At 25.8% G+C, this 26,356-nt stretch overlaps 1 protein-coding gene across 3 annotated transcripts; it reads right to left on the reverse strand.

Moving 5' to 3' along the window:
• On the reverse strand, nt 1-26,356 carry LOC129989315 (regulator of chromosome condensation-like). 3 transcript variants are annotated; one of them, XM_056097765.1, is made up of 11 exons: nt 26,275-26,356; nt 21,709-21,748; nt 13,845-14,224; nt 9,417-9,920; nt 8,985-9,178; nt 7,965-8,144; nt 6,132-6,351; nt 3,602-3,766; nt 2,936-3,049; nt 1,324-1,482; nt 1-481 (listed from the first exon to the last, which is right to left on the reverse strand). In XM_056097765.1, the coding sequence occupies exons 3-11, from the start codon at nt 14,191-14,193 to the stop codon at nt 288-290; spliced, it is 2,079 nt and encodes a 692-aa protein (XP_055953740.1). In that variant the 5' UTR covers nt 14,194-14,224; nt 21,709-21,748; nt 26,275-26,356; the 3' UTR covers nt 1-287. The 3 variants fall into 3 exon arrangements, with proteins under 3 accessions (XP_055953740.1, XP_055953739.1, XP_055953741.1); XM_056097764.1 differs by lacking the exon at nt 26,275-26,356 and adding an exon at nt 22,557-22,653; XM_056097766.1 differs by lacking the exon at nt 13,845-14,224 and having other exon boundaries at nt 26,275-26,342.

Genomic DNA, 26,356 nt, shown 5'->3' on the forward strand with positions numbered 1-26,356 from the left:
TAATATAAAAAATATTTTATGTTTTTTCCAGAATCTTCTAAACAGAAGAACAGTGTGATTTCAATAAACAAAAATCAATTTTAGAGAATAAAATTTCAGGTTGAACTTTACACATAAATATTAAAATATTTGCCACAGTTTTGGATGAAAACTGTGAATGGCAACTTGAATTATATGCATGATAAAGATGAAGATAATTACATGGTTGAAGTTTAGTCCACATATTTTGTACAAGTTTGCAGTTTAAAAAAATATTTAAGAGCTGAAAATAATCTGGCAAAATAGTGCTATTTCTTGTTGTCACTTTTGACACTTTCTTTTGGAATTGCTAATATAAGGGTGTGCTGTCCACCACCTGATACTTTTAGAGCTTTCCAGGAATTTATGAAATTTCCTTCTACAAGACGAGGTATGTGGCAATCATCATCATTGCCATGTCCAAGCTGGTGGTTGGTACCCATTCCCCAGGAATACAAAGAACCTAAATTTAAAAAGTTAAAATGATTAATCAGGAAATTAAATAGCAAAATAGAATGGAATGATGTAAAATCAAGTCATAATCTGCTTTTAAAATAGAAACACTCATAGCTATTTCCCTATTTTTAAGAAAATAATACATTTAGCAAAATATAAAAGCAAGTGTATAAACGTGTAACAGTAATAAAGGGGGGGGGTATAAATTGAAACTGTATAATAATCCAAAAAAGGTAGCAAAATTCTGAAAATTGAATAGCAACATCTTCTAACTATAACGTTTTCTGAATAACCAATGGACAATAAAAGTTAATATAATTTAGAAGTGTTTTCAAAACTGGAAGAAAAGAATTTAGCATTCTAAAAATTATTTTTTGCTATATGTAACTTTTTCATTTTTAATTCATTATTATAAATATTAAAGAATTTGAAATAAATTTGTATCTTCACTACCAAGTGATGCTTTTGCAAAGAATCAAAATTTGATTAGTTAATTGATTAAAATTCCCAACAGCAAAGCAATCACTACCCTTGTATAGCTTGAAAGTTTAATATTCTAAAACACACAACTGCATAAAATTTCAAAGCTGTCAAATAAATAATTATGTAGAAATTGTATTTTTCTCAGCATGAAACGTCAAGTAAGGCTGGAGTGAGCAAAATTTTAACATATAAGTTTGTTATTCAACACTGACTATCATAAAAAGAATATAATTTCATGAATTTCGATAGAACCATTTCACAGACAATACAACATCTATTTATCAGCCACTAGATTACACAATTAAGAAAAAAACCATTGAATTAAATGATACTACATACATAATTTTTAGAAAATGCAATACATACCTTCTTCTGTAATTGCAAATGACACACAATTTCCACAAGAAATATTAATACACTTTTCATTTTCTAACGACGTAATAGGTGTAGGGGATGACTTTTCTTCACAGTTTTCACCAAGACCTAACCTTCCATAATCTTTACGTCCCATTGAATAGACTAGACCTATAAAAATATATATGATACAGTAATACATTTTATATTTTGGGATGCAAATACATATTTTGTTTTGTCTCCTATTAAGTACATATGAAATTTGTACAAGAAAAATATTTTAATAAAATCTTTTACTAGTGTATTAACAACTGGATTTTAAAAAATTTAATTTGCAATTAATTATTATATACATTATGGAATCTAGTAAAACATTTTTTTGAAGTTTACTAAGTGGTGCTATTAGAGCTGAAGCATAATTAAATTAGTGAACTAATAATTGAATACAGAAAATCTTATAATAATGTATTGAATCAAAATTATACAAGTATACAAAATTGTGGGGATTGGAACTCCACCTCAAAAATTCTGAAAGCAACTATCATGGTGTAAAAATCTGATAAAATTTCAAATAATTCAGAATAATATGATATACATGAATAGTTCAACATAATTATTGGACTTTTATTAATTTCAAACAGGAATTTTTAAACAGTTCATTAAACTTGATATAAGCTGAAAGTTTTACATTTTTACAATATCTTAAGGGCACATTTATTCTAAAACAAAACAAACAAATACATAGCTACCGAATATCTAAACACATAAAATAATTTGAAATTTGAGAAAGTAAAAAACACAGTGGCATCAAAATGATCCACAATACCACTTCACTTGTGCAATTATTTTATAATCTAGTGTAGAATAAAAAAAAAAAAAAAAAAAAAAAAAAAACACTAAATATTGAATGTATTTAGTATGAGCAATATTAAACTTTGTTTTTCTTTTTATACAAAACTACCTTTTTTTTTTTATTTCTTCTAAACATTGATGATAAGTTGAAAGTTGTTACTTTTTTTGATAAATACAAGCTAACTAACAGCAAAAGATGTAAAGAACATAAATAGCAATCTTAGCTATCCCTCATTTTTCCACTTAAAATTGGAATATTTGCTTGATTTAAAACAATTTAATCAATAATGTATGTTTGAGCTTAGAAGAATATTTGCAGAGTAACTCAGACTTCATATAAGCTTTAAATGCATCAAAATTATACAAGTATAATGATATGTATTAAAAAACATAATAAATATGTTATTAGATAATTTTACTATGATTGAAAGAGTGGAGCCAGCAAGCACATCCAAACTTAACTTCATTCGTGAAGATCAAAATGGAAACCTGTGCAATGACATAATGCACGAGCAAATGAATGAAAAATTGATAACCAAAAATTCCATCTTTACAAATTAATTCAAATAAAGGTGTTGAATAACAAATACTACAGAAAATAAAATCAATTCTTGAATGATGAAAATTAAAATATTAGAGTCAATAATATTGCAAGTGAAATAAAGAAAATTGGATTTAATGAAAATGTATAGCATAAAATACTTAGATTTGAAACTTTAAAAAAGTATAAATCATTGCATCAAAATAAGTGGCAAATATATATATGACATACCATCACTATCTAAACTTAATGTATGATGTTGACCTCCAGTTATTTGCTTCCATGTTTTACTATCAAATGAAGTAACTCGTTTTGGGGAATATGTAACTCGTTCATTTTCATAACCTGAAAAAGAATACAGTGTAAAATAAAGTCAAAGTAATTAGGAGTAAATCAGAAACAACTGCAATTTCTTTCTTCTCTTTTTTTTTTTTTTTTTTTTGTGATAACCATTTTTTAGATTTAGAGATCCAGAAAAAAGATCAAATTTGGATTTAAAAAATGTCTATTCCTAAAAGTTAATGCATTAGATTTCAAGGTAAGATACTTTAAAATGAAATCAATTACTAAAACCAATTATGTTTAAAATTAATTCTTGTTACAAAAACATATGGAAGTACAGTTTCACAATTTGAATAAATAGTGTGTATTCAAATTTTTAAAAAATCTATTTCTAACATTTATTACATTTTCTTAACTAATAAGAAATAAGAATTGAAATCAAAATAAAATGTATAATGATATACACAATATGGTCAGCATAATGGACCTAGCATAAAAAACAAAACAGCAAAACTGGTCAAATTAAAATATATGTTTGTAGCTAAATTATATGCTTGTATAAATAACCATAACAATTGGAGATTATTTTACAATATAAAAATGAAAATTTTGTACCTAATTGATTATAATTATTCAATCCAAAAGCATATACATGACCAGTTTCTTGAGCTTTTAAAAATGTAGAGTAAGAACAAGCCCAAATATCTTCAATGAGAACTGTTCTGGTTTTTGAGTTAGGGTGACCTGTTACTGGAACTGCAGCAGGTTCAAGTAAAGCAGCTGAAAGAAACATTTACAATTAAAACATTATTGAAATCAAAATATACGATAAAATGTAAAATTCATTGGTTATTATGTCAATAACAACAACAACAAAAAAATTAAGCAAGCACCTTTTATTTGAAATTTTGCTATAAACCTTAAAATTGATGTAAATGTAAATTTCAAAAGCAACAAATTTTCATAGAATAATTACCTTTTAAGGCTACTCTCCATAACAGATATTTTCATTAAAATGTAATAATAAAGGAGAATTTGTGTACATATTGGCACTCTACAGATTGGATAATCATTGACCAATTGCAGAATGTGGCACAAACAGTGTTTAATGGGTGGGAATGTACATCCCAAAACTATTTTTTTAAATTTAATTAAATCAAGCAAAATTTTGGCTTTTTCAAATGATAATTTTGGAAATTATTATAATACAAAAATTATTTTTACACTAACTGAAAATCTTAGGAAATATTTTTTAATAATTATCTATACCTGCCCTCTCCTGCCAGTTAAAAAAAAAATAAGGCATATTCTATAAGAATACTTTTCATTGTTGCAATGAAGCTCAAATTGCTTTCATTATTACTTCAAATATTTTAATATTTCTTCTTTTGAACAGAATTTATTATGAAAATTATATATATATATAAGTATATGTAAAGTTTGAACTGAAGAAGCAATCATTGAATTTTTTAGCACCTTTCATTCTTCCTCATTCAAAAAATGAATTTAAACCAATTAATTTAAAAGCATTAAAATTAAAACTAATGTTAAATAATTTTAACAATATCATTTAAAATTATTTTATAATCTCCATAAACATTTTATAACTCTTATTAAAGCAACATTATAAATCTCCATGTTTTTAATTTCAGTTTATTTTAGTACATTTCAAAACTAGGTTTCTACTTTCTTCAGTTTAGTGAGATAGCAATGTCTGAAAGCAGGCATAAGTCAACTGCTGAGACAGAGGCAAAAAATAAATAAAATAAAATAAAACCTTTGCAAGGAAATGAAACCAATGTATGCCAACAGCAACCACTTTAGGTTAATGAGCGTGCAATTTTCCTTCCAACTGTTACTAATTTTTAAAAATTTAATGCAAATGATCTAGAAATGTGGAGGTTTGTAGCTGCTCCTTCTGGGGAAAAGATAAAATTTTGTATGCTATAATTTTTAAAAAATTCTTTTTATTTTACTAATACCTTTTGACATAATTTTTAATGTTAATCAAATAGTTAGCATTGTTGAAATGCAAACATAAATCAATCTCTCAGACGGAGAGAACAAAGATAAAGCCTTTGTGAGCAAATGTAACAGATTTTCACCGACAGCAGCAGTTTCAGATTATGAGAAAGGGAGGGGTGGTAAAGGAGGGGGGCTATTTTTTATCATAACTTTGGAGGAAATAATCCCAGAAGCTTTATTTCTGCATCAACTTAAAATTCAAAACTTTTACTTTTTCCACGATACAAATTTCATTTCTGTGCTGTTTTTTTCATTAAAAAAAATTTTTTTTAGAGAGTAGATGATTCTGAAATAAGGTAATAAATACTCTTTTGCTATTCTACCACTTTTTTAAAAAATTCTCTTTTATGTTAATACATGTTAGTTGATAATTTTTTTGTTTTAAAGTGGTGATTTAGTAATTAAAAAAAAAAAACATACGCGTAGTACTTAAATTCAAACGAAAGATTGGAAAATAAATATTTCAGGAACAAATGAGGAACAAGAAAAGAATACATATAAAGAGCTGTTTCTAAAACACATGAGCAAAATTCTGAAAGAGAAAACTTTAAAAGCAGAGAGGATCAACAATATGTATCTGGAAAACTATTGATTCAATTTATCCTTAAGTTTATTATTAATGAAAAATGAACTATCTAATCAACTGTCTCTTAAATTGATCTTTAAATCTTTCTTATATATCAGCATTTGAGGAGAAAATTTGCAGGATTAACAAAACAAAATTTCAAATTTACAGAAAAAAAAAAAATCAATTATCAGCATTTTTTAAAATTATCTACTTCAATTGATAATTTAATTAAAAACATTTCTGAGAATAACAGAATTTCATTATATTAATATTGCAGATGATAAAAAAATTATACACAAAAGTGTTTTAATCTTGTGTAGCAACAGGCATGTCAGCTAGACTTAACAAGAAATAAAGTTAACAAGATGATATATTTTGCATATTTGATGATAGATTTTGCATATATGTATAAAACTCTTTTACACTAAAAATAATGCATATTTAAATAATGCTTTTTGGCTAAAAAACAGGAAAATAATTTCTTCCTGAGAAACAATAGGTGTATCAGCCAATTATAATAATATTTCCATTATGTGAAAAATCTATACATACCTAGTCCTTTACGTCCGCCATCACGGCACGCTCGTTCTGTTAATCTACCTAATTGTCCATTCTGTCCACAACCACAAGTGTAAACAATGCCTTCACTGGACAAACAAGCTAAATGTTCAGTTCCTGATGATATTTTAACTATCTTGATGTTAGTTAATATTTTTATTGGCTTCACTTGTTTTGCACCATCAGCTGTCAAACCCATGGGTCCATCTCCACTCTAATAAAAAGTTAAATAATGCATTAAATAAAACAAAAATATCACATACTTTGTATTTTATGACTTATATTAGCTCAGAAATGGAAAAAATTATTATTTAAACAATGTTAGATTATTTAATCAAATGTAACAGTGTAGACTCTTAAAAGTCACTGATTCAAACATATTTGCTGCTTCTTTCTTTCTTTCTTTAATTTTAACCTTATTTGAGGTTAAATCAACTTCATCAATTTTGATTGTTTACTTTGAAAATAGCCAATTCATTTTTACATAAATATTTTCCTAAGCCAAAAAGTGCAAAATATTCTTCAAACTAAAAAGATTCAATTACAAACCAAAAATATGATTTAGGTAAAATAAAAAAATGAGTAAATTTACAAAGAATACTTCGCAAACTTATTTCTTCAATTGCAAGTTATTAGACCAAAATAACTGACCACATGGGAGTCAGAAACTAGTTTTCAAAACATGATATACATGCATGATTCTGAAACTGATTTAAAAATTATAATATATCCACATTCATTCATTCATATATATTCACATATATACAATGATCATGCATTGCAATGTTTTAATAAAATAAAACTACTTTATCAATTTTAAAAGCTCATTTCTCTAAGTTAAAAGTTGTTCAACAATATAACTGATCACTTGATGGGTTGGTGGCTACAGAAACTATCAAAAACATTTACCTGACTTATAGCTACTAATTGTATTAATGTCCAAGGTTTGGCCCTATTCAGAATCATTCTATTTGTACTATATACATTATTAAAAACACTCATGAGTTATTTAGTATTGTCGCAAAAGGAAGATCTGCACATAGTCAGTATGGCTCAGAGGTGAAGTATGTGCTTGGAAAGTACAAGGTCGAGGATTCGAATCCCAGCCAAGTCGTATTAATTTAAAGGTTGAATCTTAATTTGAATTAATGTTCTAGAAGCTTCTAGAACTTCCTATAACCTTCTTTATAATTCTAGGTTATTCTGTAAATGTAAAAATGATACGTTTTCGTGAAATTTTATTTAAAAAATTTAAGCATCCTAAAAAGCTATTAAAACAGTATTTATATTTCTTATACATAAAAAATACAGTGAATTTCAACGAAATATTTTCTGTTTAAGATTCCGTAAGACAAATTATGTTAACAGTAGTGAAAATTTTGGTTTTTTGCAAAATTTTTTAAAGGCATTTAAAAATTAAAAGTTTCTGAGCATAAATATGAAAATAATATATGTGTTCTAACCCCAAACTTATGTTTTTATAAATTAATATGAGTTTTTTTTTGTTTATAATTTCACTACTTATTACAAATAATGACAGGCATATGATACTAATTATAAAAAATAACTTCAGAAACAATTAACAATTGCTAGTCTATTATACTTAAAATGCAAAAAAATAAAAAAAAATACAAATATTAAATTTTTTTAATTTCAAAACTGAAACATCAATTACTAAAATACTAATAAACCTTTTGTTTAAAACAACCAATCCTACTTAAGTGAAATACACTTTCATGTATAAACAAAATTTTCATCTTAAAAAGTGGTATTTTTTCACACTTATAATTAAGAAAGAAGGCCTTAAAACTTGAAAAGGAAACTCACACGGAAATTTCCCCATAAATAAACTTGTCCGGATTCTGTTAAAGCAGCTGTATGCGAATCTCCAGCAGAAATTTGGATTACTCTCTCAGGAATTTCAACTTTTCCAGGAGTAGCTTCTTCAGCTCCATTTGAAGTTATTCGACCTAAAGCTCCTTCATCATTGCAGCCAAATGTTATAACCTGAGCAATAAATCATTATCAATAAAAAAATTGTTGTTAATGTATGCATTTTTTCCCCTCTCTTCAAAGAAGAGAATTCTGAAATCTTTAAAAATATATTATAAATTTTTCTCTATTCCTATTATACATTATTATGAAGTAGAACTGTCATTTGAAACATTTTAAAAGGTAGAAATAAATGCTAATAAATTAGTATACAGGCAATTTGATGAGTTAGATAATCAAAATTAGATAATTTTTTCTCATAAGTTTTTCAAACATTACAATACATCTGTGAACATTTTTAATTTCAGATGGCAGAGATGTTATATTAAGAAGAAAAAATTACTGTTATTTAATTAAATAAAATATGATTACAGGATCATGTTCAAAGAACAAAATTTCAAAGGCAACATTTTATTAATTAAGAATTTTTTTCTTCATATATATCACATATTTATAGTTTCCATATAGAATTTTCTTCTCAATGGTATTCATTTTATTCTTAAAATTACTCTTATTACAATGAACTATTTTTCTTTTATCACTGAAGCAAAGCATATAGTTTTAAAAGTTGGATAAAATTTAATTTACAGTTAACTGAAATTTAAATAAATAAATGGCACAATGGTCTCAAACAAATCAATTAAAGATGCTTCATATTAGTTGATCTAATACAAAGTTTCACCCTATTAAATCTGATTAAAAATAAAGTAAAAATTTCAATGTAAGCCAATTAAAATTTACTTTAAATATTTACAAATTAATATCAGAATTTGTTCAAAACTTATAATTCCATTCAAACAGTACAGCAAAAATTTTTTATATCAGAATATTAAAAAAGTTCTATATCAGAATTACCTCTCCACTTTCGGTTAAGCACACAGAATGCATTCCACCTGCAACAATATTGGTGATAGAATATGGCAATTCAAGCATGGCTGGTCGTTTCTTTACTTCAACTTCTTCATCGAAACCTAGCTGTCCAACATCATTTTCCCCGATAACAAATACTTTGCCAGATATTGACTCAACAGATGGAATGCTCAATAGCACTATAAAATTCAATACAATAAAGAAATTTTTACATCTATGCAATAATGAAATAAATAAAGGCTTGCAAATTCATGCTTTAAAATTATTTAAAATGTGCTGATTCTATGTAGCATAATCATATTAAAGATAATGTCTTGCACCATAATTTGAGAAATTATTAAATACAATGCTTTTAATTTAACTATACTTTATGAAAGTTAGATTTAAAAAAAGGAATGAAATAAGCATAAAAATTACCCTTTTGTTTTTTAGATTTAGTAACTGGAACTGCTTTCTTAACATCTCTTTTTTTGGACTTTGTTTCTACCTTGACTGGTTCTGCTACTTTTCGTTTACGAGATGTTTTCTCCGGTTTAGAAGTTTCAACTGATTGTTGTTCAATCTCATCAGTCTTTTCAATAACTTCTTCTGACTTGCCTTTTGCAGTTGCTACTTTTCTGCGAGATCGTTTTGTAGGTTCAGTAGTTTCTGTGGAATCTTCTTCAGCTTCATCTATCTTGTCTTCTGCTGTAACTTCTTTCTTACGAGATTTTTTTGCAGGTTCTGTAGTTTCCACAGATTCTGTTTCACCAACTGGTTCATGATCTTTTTCTTCACCTTCTACAGCAGGAGAAGCAGCTTTTCTTTTGCGTGATGTTCCAGAATCTTCTTTGGGTTCTTCATTTTCTTTTGTTTGAGCATCCCCTGAAGCACAAGGTTCATCTTCTATTGCTTCAACTGTGTCCATTTCAATATTTTTATCTATACAATTATGCACAATATAGATATATGAATAAATTATAGTTTAAACAAAAATATGTTAAAATGAACATTTTACATTATTAAAGTAACAGATGGATTAAAAAAAAAAAACAAGCATAATGTAGACACAGGTATTCTTTCAAATTTAAATCATTTTGAATTTATTGCTTCAAATAAGAAATAACTTCAATTTAATTATAAGCACATCCTCCAACAGCTATGGAATTTCCTTTGCTACAGAAATTGCTTGAAAGCTACAGAATTACAGACACATAGTGAAAAACTACTAACAATATATATGAAAAACTAAAAATGCCAAAAATAACCTTTTACAAAATTATTGCTCACAGAATGCAGGTAATGAGAATTTTTTTAGCATGATTAAAGGATAAAAAAAACAATGAATTTTATTCCAGTATGAATGCAAAAATATTGGAGTTGCTACTCACAACTAAAATTTATATGGGAGTTTGTTATGACGTCAAACTGAGCAATAATGACTTTAAAAAGAGAGCAAAAAGATTTGCTGTTTAATAATAATAATAATTTTAAAAAAAATTGTAAATGTCTAACAAATAAGTGTTTGATCAACAAAATCATGTGATTTTTAAAAAAAAATAAAATGGCTTTACTTATATATTAACTCAATACTAAATGTCTATTAAAATACTCTAGAACAATATTTGAAAATATTTGTTTAAATTAATTAAAATTCTTTGGAAATATCTATTCGTCAATTAGTTGATTTTACATTATCTATAATATGCTAGTAAGAAGTACTACTCATAACTGGGTAAATAATACTGAAGGGTATATATGTCATATAACTTTTGAAAGTATTATATATGTTAATCCATGTTAAAAACAAGGACATACTCAAAGTTTTTACAAATAACTGAATATCACTACCAATATCTACCAAATTCTAGATGGCTTTGAAATCAATAAAGAACACACCATAAATACAAACATTTTAATCATTGCAAGAGGAAACAAAATAAATTTTTTGTTACCATCCAACAATAAAACAAGCATAATAAAACACAATGCAGTAAAAAAAAAAAAAAAAAAAAAAAAAAAAAAATCAAATTCTAGGCACATATTAAAACACCGAAGCATGAAAGAAACTTCGTTTACAAGCTCAAAATGTTAAAGCTATAAGGAAGAATCAATCTGAAATTAGAAAAAAGAGAAGCATATTTTTCTTTAATAAAAAAAGGATTTCACATTAATAACTGAATCCACTATAGAACAGACTTAAATTTAAAGTAAATCTTTTCTATCTTGTTTCCCACAAAGAGAGAAAATGACATGAAAAGATTATGAAAACATATAGGAAAACCTGAAAAACAATCAACAGTATCAATTACAACAGAAACTAAACATGAAGATAAAAATCAAAATATTATTTTCCACCAAGTGGCCAGTTATTTTGGTGATGTCTTAAAATGTGGACATAAGCTTTTAAAGTTCTTATTTTAATTAATATACAGTATAACTTGGTTAATTCAAAGCTACCGGAAAGGGGGGGCCCTGTTAAACATTCCTGGTGAATAGGAAATTCAAGGGAGCACAGAAAAATCTGAATGATATAGAAGTTCCAATTAAAAGAGTTCGAAATGGTTCCAATGTATAATGGAAAACTTTATTGTATAAATGGCAATAATATAATTTGAAATATATTTTATCCAGGAATTTTGAAGAAAGTATGCTAATAAAAATTTTGATTTAGTTGCTTTGAAATTGAACAACAAGGGGAAAAAATGGTTTAGGGGCCTCAAGAATTGAAAGTATAATTGCTTGTATCAGTGGAATGTGTCATTTTAAATATATTTACTTCATAATTTGATTATGAAAAGCACTACTAAATTTTCAAATCTACACTAAGAACTTATTAATCAAAGTTCTCTTGCTTGCTTCTTCCTTTCACTGTCATATTACCACTAGAATTTTGATTATTTTGAATTCACTAACATAACAGAAAAATATATTATTCAAATTGACTTTTACCATTAATGGTATTTGAAAGAACATGCAAGAGAGAATCTTACAATATGATATGTAATTTCTCTCCCTTCTGTGTCAAAACGTTTCGACAATAAATATCAAGACTGATACAAATTCAAAAGTACTTCAATAATATGCAAAATGCTCATTATCTTATTAATCTCTTTCAATTAATAATTACTTATTTCTGATATCTTTGACTATTAAGTCTTATTTCTCTGAAAAATTATACATGGGGGGAGGGCATAAGAATCTTTTAACTGAAAGGAAAGTAGAATTGAATACAAACTGCGAGCATTTCTCATTCTAATATGTATGTTAGCAACACCTTCTACAGTGAATAAAGATAATACTAGTGGCTTCAGACAGTATATATATATATATATATATATATATATATATATATATATATATATATATATATATATATATATATATATATATATATATATATATATATATATATTACTCTCATGATTTTCTTCTCTCTGGAAGAAAAGGGGTGGGGGATAGCAAAACCTCTATCTACCATTTAAAAAATATATCTTTAGATGCTAATAATACTAATTCACCATAACATTTACAAAATTTATTGATATTACCTATTTAAGTAAACTGAAATTCTCCTTAAAAACCCATAATGGAATTTTATCACAAACAGAACAATCGTATAAAAAGCAGGTAAATGATGCTTTCATGCTAATAATGATAATACTACAATCAGACAAAACATATGAATTTCTAAAAATGCAACAATATTGATTGTATAAATAATAGGGAAGATAATAAATGAAATTTTGGAATGGCTAACTGTTTTCAATGACTAGTTTGATTATTTTCTTTTTAAAAGGATCATTGACTGTTATACTTAATCCATTATTTATAAAGCATGCATTTAAAATGAATAATTTATTTCTAATAATTTTTTTAGTAATACAATTGAAATCCCACCACCAACATAATACAGTTAAGATAATTGGTCAGAAAAACAATTTAAGAACTTTTTTTTCTCATTATCGAATATAAGTTCAATTTAAAAAAAAAAAAAGCACAGTATTTTTTTTAAAGATGAAAATGTTTAAAATAAAATGAATATATTAATATCATATAAAAATGAAGACGAGTAAAAACTTTTTTTAACATGTGAAGTATCATTTAAAAGGTCTTTAAATTAAAAATTATATAAGTTAAAAATTATAATAACTACATATAAGTTAAACAAAATGTGAAGAGAGTGTTTCAATATCATAAATTTAATTCTACATTAACAATTAATTAAAAACATCATAAATTTACTAAAATTTTAAAATAATAAATTTATTTTTAAAAATTATAATTTTGTTTCAGTTTTATAAGGAAGGGATGGAATTAAAACTTAATCTTCATTATCATTATTTTAAAAAAAAGTTAAGCCCCCTTTTGAGTCAAATGTCAGAAAAATCCTGATAAAGAACCTACTGATTTATATTTAGATCTATTCATAGATTTCTTCATTTAATTATAAGTTTTTAAAAACTGATATGGAATAAAGACATAAGTTTCCATTAATTAAAAAGAGAATTACTTTTTTTACTAAATGAATAATTAATCCTTAAGAGATAATTACATTAAATAAAATTAATATTGCAGGAACATTAAAAATTTATCTTAGATCTGCTAATTTCAAAAGAAAAATAATTTTCATTGACTACATTACTTTCTACTGAACTAATAATTTAAAGAATTTTATTTAACTATATATTAAAGATTAATATATTCTGTAATTCTTAAGCAGTCATGTTATATAAAGAGAATTCAATAATTTAAAGATACAAAAAGTTGCAAGAATTAACGCACTTTGAATAAACAATTGAAAATATTTATGCCAATAAGTGTCCAATATATGTATTTCCCTTCAAAGCAAAAACTCAAAATTACCTTTTTTTGGCCTTCCTTTAGTTTTACTTTGTGGTACAGTTGGTTTTTCTTCATCCCTTTCAGATACAGTCGTTTTAGTGCTTTCAGTTTCAGCAGCAGATTCAACTGCCTTTTTTGTCCGAGATTTAATGGCAACCCTAGCACCATTAGAAGCTTCAGGTTCAGCCACTTTATTCTGTTCACCATTTATTTCTGATTCTACTTTTGGAACTGAGTTTGTTTCACTCTGATTTTTGATATGATTTTTTGAAGCTGCATTTTTGACAGTTTGGGACTGTTCAGAATCATTACTAACTGGAGGTACTTTTTCAGCCTGCTTTGCTTTTTTTGACTTGCTGTTTTGGACCATTCTGCTCTAACTTTTAAAAATGAAGCTGAAACTAAAAATATCTTCATTAGCTAGAGCAAAAATAATAACCTTTATGGAAAGGTAAAACTAAATTGCATTCAGTACATGTTAACACAAAATGTATAACATGAACATACAAATTTTAATTGTTTTGTAAACAAAAATAAACTTTAAAAGGGATAAAAGTTATGGATAATAATTCCCATAACTAGAAAAGTCTGCTTTATTTCTAATGACTGATTAATCAATAACATTCATATGCATGAAATGCAGATAAGAATTAATTCGAAATATATATGAAGAAAATAATTCTCAAAAAATGAATTTAAAGAAAAATTCAGATCTCCAAACCAAAGGAAGTAATTAAATACTATGTGGTCCATGATAAATAAGAGCAAAAGCCCATCAAAGATACAGTTCAGATACAAGAAGGTGCCTGAGAAGTAAGCATCAAATGATGAGGCAAGGCCATTTTAATAGGTTAAGAAACAGACATGAAGAAAAATGTCAAGCTGAATTTTGTTCCTTAGCGTTATTTAATTAACCAATGGAGTTTTATTATATACTATTATTTTCTATTATTAATGGAAACTAGGAAAATCCTATTTCTGTAAAGTTTAATTTGCCACCTGCATGTACCTTTTTCATGTTAACCATAATGATTAGGTATGGAAAATATTTGAGATAGTTAGAATGTATTTATATATATTAAGATTTCCTTGTTTTTTTAATTTTATTTTTCAAATTCTTTTCATATGTCATTCATTTTTCTTTTATTCCAAGAAACAATCAGAGATTTCATTTGTTGAAAATAGATTAGGATCATCTGCTCATCACAATAAAAGTAGAAACTTGTGGGTACAAGCAGCAATTTGTTTGCTTATGTCCTGCAGCATCATACACTAGTTTCTTGCCCTTAGTCTTCTCTAGTAGCGATCTAAGTTAAATACATTTGCAATTAAGATTTCTAATTTGAGAAGTGGGGACTGAAGTATTTATTAAATTGGCAATGATTGACATCAAATTTCCTAAAATTCCATATAATCCGAAACTACTATCAATGCTATTTTATAAATTATTTGAAATTTGATTAAATAAAAGCAACTGATCAATAATGTCTAAATGCTTCATTTTTTGGGGTAACAAAAATTCTTACATGTATGACACCTTGTTGTGTAGAAAAAATGTAACTATGACACAAGCTGAAATTCTTTCTCATACATTGGAATCGAAAAAAAAAAAAAAAAAAAGAATACGAATATAAGTTTATACCGGGTTTAAATAATTTATTTACTATCATTCTTACTAATGTTTGGAAAATTATAAAATCTGAAGACAATGTTTATTGAATAAAAGAGACACAGGCTGAAGGGGATTTCTTGAGAAAGTTAAAATGATTTTAGCAAAATGTTAAGAAAGGGCATCATTGAAAATTGGAAACATGAAAACAGATTGACTAATATTCACTGTAGTGGGCAAAATCGTTAACAACTATATGGATTCACCAAAAAAATCATTGGGTTTTGAGGATCATAGACATTTTTTGATCAATTGATTCTTTATCCAAGAGCTGAAACAACTGGAGGATCTTTCTCTCTCTTAATCATGCTCCATCAATCACTAGAAGAACTTTTCTTTCCAAGATTAACAAGGTATTAATCCACATATTACAATAAAATATTTTATTAAAGTTTTAAATTATTTATTGAGATTATATTCGTACAATAAAAATTTATTATTAACATAATGAATAATTCTTCAAATCATCCTCTGAAGCCACAGCAAATACATTAGTGACATTCTTTCAAATGTAGGTAGTAATTAAGTTAGGATCAGAACCCGATTGACAGTTAAACCATCTGAAGATGTGTAAACAAGTTTATAAATGAAAAATGTATGTATGAGGGAGGCATGATTCTTAAATAAAAAAAAGGGGCTCTACTCAATGAATGCTATATTAATTTGAGAAATCTATTTTTATTTTCTTATCTTAAGGATAAAACATAAACAAATAGAGAATCAATAAGAATACAATCCAAATATATTGAGTAAATTTTCATAGGACAAAGGCTACATTGTTACATATAAAGAATAATTTTTTCCCCCTGATTGCCAACTTAGAAAATTCTAGACAGAAGGAACAAACTTTGACTGCCAGGAATGTTTTAAAATATCGAGAAAATAGAAAATAAGGCTCAAATTCTTTGCTCAGACGAAATCACTTTCAAGATTGGTCATATTAATGATGCACTTACATTTCTAAAGCAGTATGCAGATAAAAAATAATATGTTTCACATACCAAAATTACACGAACGAATCAGTACTACAAAATAGTTATGAATATGATTTACCTCAAGAAATTAGTAGAATAGATATTGGTTTCTTTAACAGATTTTTTTTTCTAAGTGAAATACTTAAGAAAAGAAAATAATATGCATAGATATAAATTATTAAATATAATATGTGCAGTGAGAGTGCAATTCTGTGTAATATGATTTACATTTTAATTTTAATATAAACTATTAAAATATTAAAGACTGAAGTATGATTATCAAGAGCTCATTAAATTATGTAGTTTTTTATTAAAAGGAACTCAACTATTAATAAAATTAGTAACTAGGGGTCTTGCATCATGATGGATAGCGAGAAGTAACTAAATCTTTTAAATGATTTTAACGGATTTCATTTGATTTGAATGAAACTGATCAGCAAAACATTTGTTTATTTCTTAAGACACAGTAATGTAACATGATTGAAAAGTTCACATGAAGTCGGTACTTCATTACAAGTTTTAAGATTTCTAAAAAGCTTAAAGAAATATAAATAACGGCTTTTTGTCCGTTGCTTTGAAGGAATTTTACAATCACCAGTGGAATTTAAATAAAAAAAATTAAACATTTCAGAAATTTTTAATAAAAAGGTTAATATGGCATCTAAGAAGAGCATCACAGAAAATTTGAAACAGCACATTCTTATTCTTCCAAATGAAATTTCTCTTCTCTTAAGTAAGATTTTTATTCAAATGTTAACATTTTATTCACTGAGAATACTTTTAATACACATTATTTAATTTTACAATGATAGCCAATTTTTTATCATTTATAAAAATTTTAAATTATTTTTTTAATGAATATTTACAAATTAAAGCATTCATAATTTAACTATCATATAATTAATAAAGTAGTAATTTATTTTTTAAAAAAAAAACAAAAATTCATTTTACAGAAATGTTTAATTAAAGAAATTGGATGCTAACATTAAAACAGGAATAGTGATATCTGAATCCCAATACAGATCTTTGAGCCAGAAATGATTTTTATTTATAGTTACAATAAATATTCCACTATTTTTGTGTTGTTAACGGTACAGTTGAAAGAGGAGCAAAATTAATACAAGATTTTACAGGTTTAACAATGGATGAAGAGTAGGAGCAATTTCTGATTCAAAGAGTCAAATATCACAGAAAACAGTAACTGCAAGAAGGCTAAGCTTAAATGAAAAGTTATTTAAATGTATCATTAAAAAATAAATTTGTGGTTCTATTTACCTTTTAAAATTGCAGTTTAATAATTATAGTGAAAAATTTTACAAATTCTTAATATGAGTAATTAGAATATATTTCGAGTAATAAATATACATTACAGAGATATGAAGCTTAATACCATATACTCATAAATGAAAAAAAATTAAGAAATATATGCTAAAAAAAATTATAATTTTTTTGCCACTATAATGAGAGCCTACCCTTTTATGTATATAATTTCACATTAAGCCAATATTTTTTAAAAAAAGGTTTAAAATCTTTCGATTCATATTTTTTTAAATATTAAAATAGATGTCTTAATTTCATTTTACAATTTTTTTAATAAACACAACTGAATATAAATTATTTTGATAAGAAATTCCTACTGAATGTGTATTATAAAATTTAAAAAAAACTGTAAGTGATTAAAGATACATCAGTAATAAGAAGTATGGAAAAATTGTCCAGTTATCTTTCAAAATATATTTCTCCATGTACTTGTCTATACAAAATCATAGATCTCCCACCTTCTCATGCTAGATTCTCATAACTGTTCCTGAGTCATAAAAGGACAGCAAAAAAGAAAAATATCCTTGAATAATTTAAGATACAAGCATCCAAATACAAATGAGAAATGAACTTCATCAAATAAATAGGAATGAAAAAAAAATTGAAATTTATTCTAGTAGAAGATATATAAAACAGACCAAAAGAGGGAAAAAATATCTAATTTTAAATCTACCAACAGAAGTCAAGAATTTTAACAATAACTTTCAACAAGATTACAAAACATTTTGGAAGATGATTTTTTTAAACTTACAGGGGGGGGGGGAGTATACCTATATTTCCTCAAAAATTAAAGATATCATTTACTCTCAATTAATTAATTAAAACTGAAAAATTCACAGATTAATACTTATTTTATCAATTTTAAAAGCAAAACAATAGGATAAAGATGCTTAAAAAATTACCACATTTTTAATCGTATTTTACATTCTACATGATAATTTAGATATTTGTTTCAAAAATTTGAATAGATTAAAATTTTTTTAGATGATGATCTGTGCTACTGAACTACACTCTCTACTAAATATTTCAACTTCTAAAAATATCTTTTTATTGATAATAAAAGAAAAGTAAACATTTTCCTTGCCAAATATTATTTACAGCTTTTTATTACATAGTTAAATCAAGCGGAAGATAAAGGGGGGGGGGTGCTTTTTATAAGATGAAGCAGCTTTCTCTTCTTATCGCTATAATTCATTTATATAAATTATCTTAATACATTTTATTGATAAATTATTACACCGACTATCAAATTCATAAACGATATTGACAAACATCTGAACATAGCTAAGCAATATTACAATGGAAGCCTTTTTTATTATCTCATTAACAATAATCATTTTTTAATACAATCAGAACCTTTTTAAATAAAAATTTAGGTCACATAAAGCTTAAAAAATTTTACACCTACATACAGTTTTTCTTTATTCAATTTAAAAAAAAAAAATTACTAAGTAAAATTTAGTTAAATGTAAGTTGCGACACACAGTAGCAATACTTAAGATTAATAAATCAAATTTATCCCTGCTGCTCTTTTTAACTATATATTCTATTCAAAGCTAACAAAATTTCATTTCAATCATTCTTAATATAAAATAATTCCTTCTAATCTTAAAACTTAAGCATAAATTCTGCTAGAATAAGCTTTTCATTCATAAATTTCATGCAAAATAAGCAGCAATAGAGGAATATGAACAAATGATATGTTAATGCATTTACTTCTTTTAAGCTTATTTACAAAAGAAGTGATTGAGCTTAAAAGATGCAGATACATTGAAATTAATTTAGTAAGAAGATTTAAGTCCACATAATAATTATAATAAATTCATTTTAAAGGATAACAACAAATAAAACATCATTATTGGAATGATAAAGATGATTAAATTATCAAGAGCATCATTGCACGATAAGCAGGTATTTGAAATAGGCCAGATTCTATACATTCTGATTTTTAACATTCATATGATAGTACATTCAATACACTTATGTGATAGTATTTTCGATGATTCCCTTCCTAGTGTCTAACTTTTAAGATACTAGAAGGACAGCCAGTTAAAGCAATTAAACTTTAAAAACTACTCTGCATATATACAGGCCAAAAATACTCTATTTATGTGTATATTGGAAAAGTAGTTGTTTGCAGCAATAGGTTATCAAAAGTGGAAAAAGTGTGCATGTAAGCATGAAAGACAGATTTAGATTTATAACAATTAATATATTTCATCATATTTTAAGTAATTATAAACTTCTATTTTTAAGAAAAAAATACTTTATTTCAAGAAATACATATCAACTATTATTTTTTAAAAATACAAATAATTATATAACATTTTTAAAAAACTGAAAATATAGGGGAAAAAAAAATCTGAAAAATTACTTATAATCCAAGAAACTTATGCACTAAAAATGCTAGCATTACATAAAATACTTATTACTATTTAATATAAATAAAGGGATTTGGTAAATATCTTTTGAAATTTATTTACCTTTTACAAGATGTAATGTAAAACAGTAGAATTAATAAATTTATTAGTAATGAATTCTAGCACTGTCAACATTTAATTTCTAAGAGTTAAATTAATAGTAACAACGGAGAATCCTTAGAAGTTGGCATGTATGTCTGTAATTGAAATTCTTTCTATATTATTAACAAGCTACCTTAGACAAGCTTGTCCCTTGAGAATAGTGATTTTGCTTCATTTCAATTGAATATCATGCATAATATTCAGGGTTCCCATCAAAAAATAATTTTGTACTAAAAAATGAAATATTTAATTTTAAGTAGTACTGCAAACATCCCATTTATTGTCTTCGTGTATGTCCCATGTATGCTTCATGTATTTATTGTCCCCCATGTATTGTCTTCATAATAATATTAAAACAGTATTATACATCTATATAAATCAACATGTTAGCTAAATTAAAACATGTGGGAAAAAGAAGAAGAAAAAAAAAAAAAAAGATTAATAAGCATAATCCTTGAGCTTCCAGGATAATTTTTCTTATATATTTACTATTTAAGAATATTCACTTTATAGATTTCACAGAAAATAATTATAAAATAATAATATTAATTTTTAATAAGTAAAATTCATTAAGATATGATCATAGCTTTCAACACTGGATGAGAGACATTCAATTAAAATTTTGTATAAGCAGTGAAAACAATAAAAAATGTTATTGTTATGCATAAATTTTCTGAAAATTTATTAGAATTAGACAAAAAGTTGACAACTAAATTAGTATAATTGAAAAATATCTATTCCTATATTGTTAGATGGTACAAAAATTATTTATATGAGATGGAAGTTATTGTCAGAATTTTGCTTAGATTTTAACAAATATAATTTTTAAAGAAATCATTCTAAGGTAAATAATCCATTCTCCAAACTTCCAATTTGGTAGTTCAGGGTCTAAAATTGGAATTATTAATTTTTTATAATACCAATACAGCCAACACATTCACTTTCATTGTCGGAAAAGTCAGTGTAAAAACAAATATGCCATTTGTAGTTTAAAAGTATAATATTTTACTTTTCAAAATTGTTATTTTGCTGTTAATGAAGTTGAATAACACAGAATATTTGAAAAATGACTATTATAATTTAGATGTGAGTAAAATTAATAGACTTGGATTTAGAATAAGCACAGAAATAAATGAGTATAAAGCTTCAAAAACAAAACAAACTATTTTAACGAATTAAGATAAAAGCTTTTATAAACATTTCTGAAACACATGAATATTACAAAATTAAAATATCCAATTCATTACACACAACAAGCGAAATTTGTAATATGTATTAAAAACTATAAGTAGTAATGATAAGCAGCAAAACTAAATTAGAGGTTAGACACTTATTACCACACATTAAAAAACTTGTTTAAACATTAATTTGATATGACTAGAAAGAGAAGTAATGCTTACCTTTAAGAGATTAAATTCAACAAAATGTTGGCCAATTCGTCTGTGAAATAAAAATTTACATATTAAGTTTTATTTAAATGAAAATGTATTTCACTTATCACTTTAAAAACATTTTTATTTAATATATTAACTTTGTACAATTTCCTACGTTATACAATAAGAGATTCTTACGCAAAATATTACTTTTTATATAAAAAACAAACTGCATATTAGTGTAGAATTCTAATATTAATTGAAATTTCACTGTGAATTCTAATTTTCTTCATGCCATTGATAGCTATTCCTTTAGCCATTTATTCTTCCAAAAATATACAGTATTTTAAATAGACTAATGCTGATGATAATCTCAATTCTTTAATAATATTTATCAATGATACCCCCAGAATGCTTTATGCTTATGAAATTTCATTTACATTTTCGATTACAACATCTTTATTAATAATGAATCCTCTTTTATAAGATGCTTATTAATGAAAATTTTCAAGGGTCTCCACAGTCTTATAAATTTAGTCTTCTGAAAAATTCATACATTCTCATTTTCCTAACATTAAAATTCTCAAGTAAAGATGATTTTGGCTATCATCTTGTGGTGATTCTGTTTTCATCAAGATGACATTGCAGTTAAAGCTACATGTGCAGTGGGTTAATCATGCAATGCCTGAGCCAACTGTATTTTTTTCTGTGTTCAAAAGCTTTGTATATACCTATAATTGCTACATGTTCCATTAACTAGTGCAAAAAAAAAAAAAAAAAAATTTAAAATAAAACTTTTTCTTCATGGTGTTTTTTTTTTTTTTTTTTTGTTTGTCTGTTAGTCAATGGAATATATAGCAAATATATATACAAACCTTGTGAGCACAGAAAAAAATACAGTTGACTCATGCAACACTTGATTAATCCGCTGGCATGAGCATGCAGCTTAAATCTCATGATGAAAGTGGAATCACCACAATCTGTATAATGTAAGAAATAAGTCAATGCACTTCATAAGAGCAGCATCACGCTGATCATCATCTTTACATCCTTTCTGATATAAAAACTATACAGAACATGTTTCATTTTTCTCCATTTACTAATTTTCTCAGCCAAAATATTTTAGTGATGCATAATTTATTGAATATCTATTCATTATGCATTACAGCAATTGCATGAATATCAGATGCATAAAAAGAAATGAGAGGATATATTTGAATACACTTGAAAAATCACTTAATATGCTCTGCAACATATGTGCAAGCATTCATAGTAGTTTCCTTCCAAACTTTCTTGCATATTCCTTGATAAAAATGCTATTGTTCCTTCATATTGAATAAAAATTAGAAATATCAAGTAAAATTATTAAAACCATGTATATTCAGATTTTTATTTTCAGAAGCCCACAAATAAACTTTTTGTGCTTCATAGTATAGTAAAGAAAACAAAGTAGGCAGTTGGAAGCTTTTAGGAAGGCCAATTGAAACCAAAATTTGACACAGTTACAATTTTAGTCACAAAATTAAATTATTGTATTTATATGCATTCAAATGGACAGACAGACAGAGGCCAACTCATTGATGGATTTTCAAAAGTTCATACGGATCTTTAAATGCTAAAACTGTGCACCAAATCCTTTTAATATAAATCTTTGCATTTTGAGGCCACTGTGTTCATTTGCTAACAGAGAGACAAAAACTTCTTGTGAATGGATTTTATTCAAAATTTAAGAAAAGTCTATAAATTCAGTGTTAAAACATATCAAATTTCATCCCTTTAATAGCATTTTTGAAAAAATGTTTTTCACAGAAAGTAACATAATTTCAAAACTATTTTTTAGAGTTCTGAATTATAAAGACAGGACAAAATTTGAAATTAGAACTTTTTGATGATTATAATTCTTTCTCATGAAGTATTTCATATAAGAGAGTAAAAAAAAAAAAAAATTTCAATAGCATTACTTTATTTTTGATATCTTGGGTAAGGGTAAGAAATGACTTTTAGAGTACAATGACTATTTTACTTTACTTTTATTTTTGGAAGACTCACACTATAAGATATATGCATTTTTTAAATTCTTTTGAATTAAATAGACATTTCTGCAACATTGTTCTAAAACTGTTCTTGCAGAAAAATACTTAAATAAATTATACCAGTAATTAATAAGCCAATAAAAAAAAAAGGGCCAATTTTACCAATTGTCAATTTTTTTTATTTTTCATATAATTGTTGAATTTTACATTATAATGCCTTCTATATACCTTCATATACTGTAAAAATAAATATGATTTAAAAAGCAAAAAGTAATATGTTTTTCAAGAATATTATTTATTGTATCATGTAATTTGAAAAGAAAATGAATGTTCCAACGTATTTACTTTTGTCAATGATAATATATTTTGAAAAATTTCTAAAACATATCTATATATCAAGAAAATATCTGCAAGATATATTGGCAGTTTTTCATCCTAATACATTTATTAGAAAATTTAATTTGAGTGCAAATGAAATGCTGTCTCGTAGACCGCACCTTCCCAGTTAAGGATTAAGATCACATGCCAAATTTAATTTACCTAGCTCACTATGTCAGAGATGTGACTGACCAAAAAGTACAAAAAATTAAATCCAAAAATGCAACATAAAACAATACACAAAAGAAAAACCGCAGAAACTTGTAGCGTAGCGGAAAATAATGCACTTTTATGCTTTTCAAACCTGCCGAGTATTATGAAGTATATGGTTATTAACTATGAAAGCAACATTCTTCTTTTTCTTCTTGATCTCGCTTCCAGCATAAAGAAACAAGTTGTTGATGGTCTTCTACATTATCCAAGCCTTCTTATTTGGCTTGAAGAAACTGATAAACTTTTGCCATTTTTAAAGCATGTTTTCCATATTTTCCAAAGAATAATGGCTTCAATTAATCAGTTCTAATACTTTTGAAAGCAGATCTGTCAGCCTCAATGTCAATTTTTCTCCTTTAGAATTTTCTTTTTTAATGGGCTTTCTTCTATTTGGCATCAGATGATAGAATAAATCAGTTTCATCACTGTTACGCATAATCCAAAGGATACATTTTTTTCTCTTTTATCTTGACTTTTCCTGCTGCTTCCAAATTATAATATCATCAACTGGAGCTAAATTTAATTTACTGGCAATGGTCTTTTTTTTAAAAAAAATTTCATGACTTTTACAAAAGGGGATAAAAAGGTGATTTATTGTTTTCTTAAAATTGTTATTTTTCTTAATTTTTCAGAAATTATTATTAATTTTCTAATGAACAAATATTGTTTTCTCATGACATACAGCCACCTTAGTACAACTATCAACATTATTATTTACAACACCTTTAAATATCAACATCATTATTTACGATTCCTTTATATATTTTTCGTTTGCCATTCATAGAATCTTCAATACCTTTTTTTCCCAAAAAGATATCTACAGTCAACAACATTTTATTAGCAGCAGCTATTTTCTTTAGTCCTTATTTATTTTTCAAAATGATTTTTTAAATGTAAATAATTGCCACTGGATCACTAAAAATGAATTACAAGGAAGAAAATGGCCAATGTAGCATATGTAATCCTATGAATAAAAAGGTTCAACAGTGAACACTCAAAAAAAGGAGCAATCCTCCTTTGAAACCAAGTTTGATAATGCCCCCTTGTAGAGATTTAAGCACTGTATCAAACAGGCACATCTTTTACAATAGAGATTCCCTCAAATTAGACTGCCCAGGGAAAAAAGAAGAAGAAAAAAAAGTGACAAACCATATCCATAAAAATATAAATGATATGATGGATTGAAGTGAAAAACCGAGAGAAAAATAATAAAAAAAGAGTTGACATTTTATGGTTTTTAGTACTTTACACCATTCGAGGTCATGTACCCAATTATCCTGTATTTCATTAAGAAGGCTATGTAATAAAAGAAATTGTATGCTATTAAGAAGGCAAATATATAATAACTACCAGAAAGATAATATGAAAGTATAAATTTAATCAGTAATCTCTAAAGTAAATTTAGGACTAATGATGAAACTGTATCATCAATATCAAAGATTTAAAATTCTATCAATATTGTGAATACTACATCCTGAATATTTCATCTAAATTCAATGATTACAAAAGATAAGTCATTATTTTATTTATTATAAACCAGATGTTGAAAACTATGCGATTGTCTATAATTACATAGTTAAAAAATTACCTTGTTTTATTTTAAAGAAATGCAATAAAGTACTAGTACAACCCATTTAATTACATTTTAATATAATTTTTCTGTGGAACTAGATAAATAACATCAGAATAAAAAAAATCAAGCTGTATCAGTATAATCTTTTTTAACAGTATCTCTTTTAATCAAAAATTTCAGAGCAACAAACGACAAACAAAGAAAATCTTAATAATAAGCATATATAGTATTATCGATATTTCAGAAAGTTGAAATGCTGCTCATGGTTTAGTAAAGAAGGCTTAATATTTTCAAAATTCGGAAACTTAAAATTCATTAAAATAAAGAAAACCGCATAGGACAATAAAAATAACAATTTTAAATGAAAATATTTTGCTAAATTATAAAAATACATACCTAATAAACTTCAGATATTTATACACGCGCCCGCTAACAACATTTAAACATACGTTGCCACTCTCACTAATCAACTATAAAA

This window comes from Argiope bruennichi, chromosome 10, assembly GCF_947563725.1.
Source record: "Argiope bruennichi chromosome 10, qqArgBrue1.1, whole genome shotgun sequence".
NCBI lineage: Eukaryota > Metazoa > Arthropoda > Arachnida > Araneae > Araneidae > Argiope > Argiope bruennichi.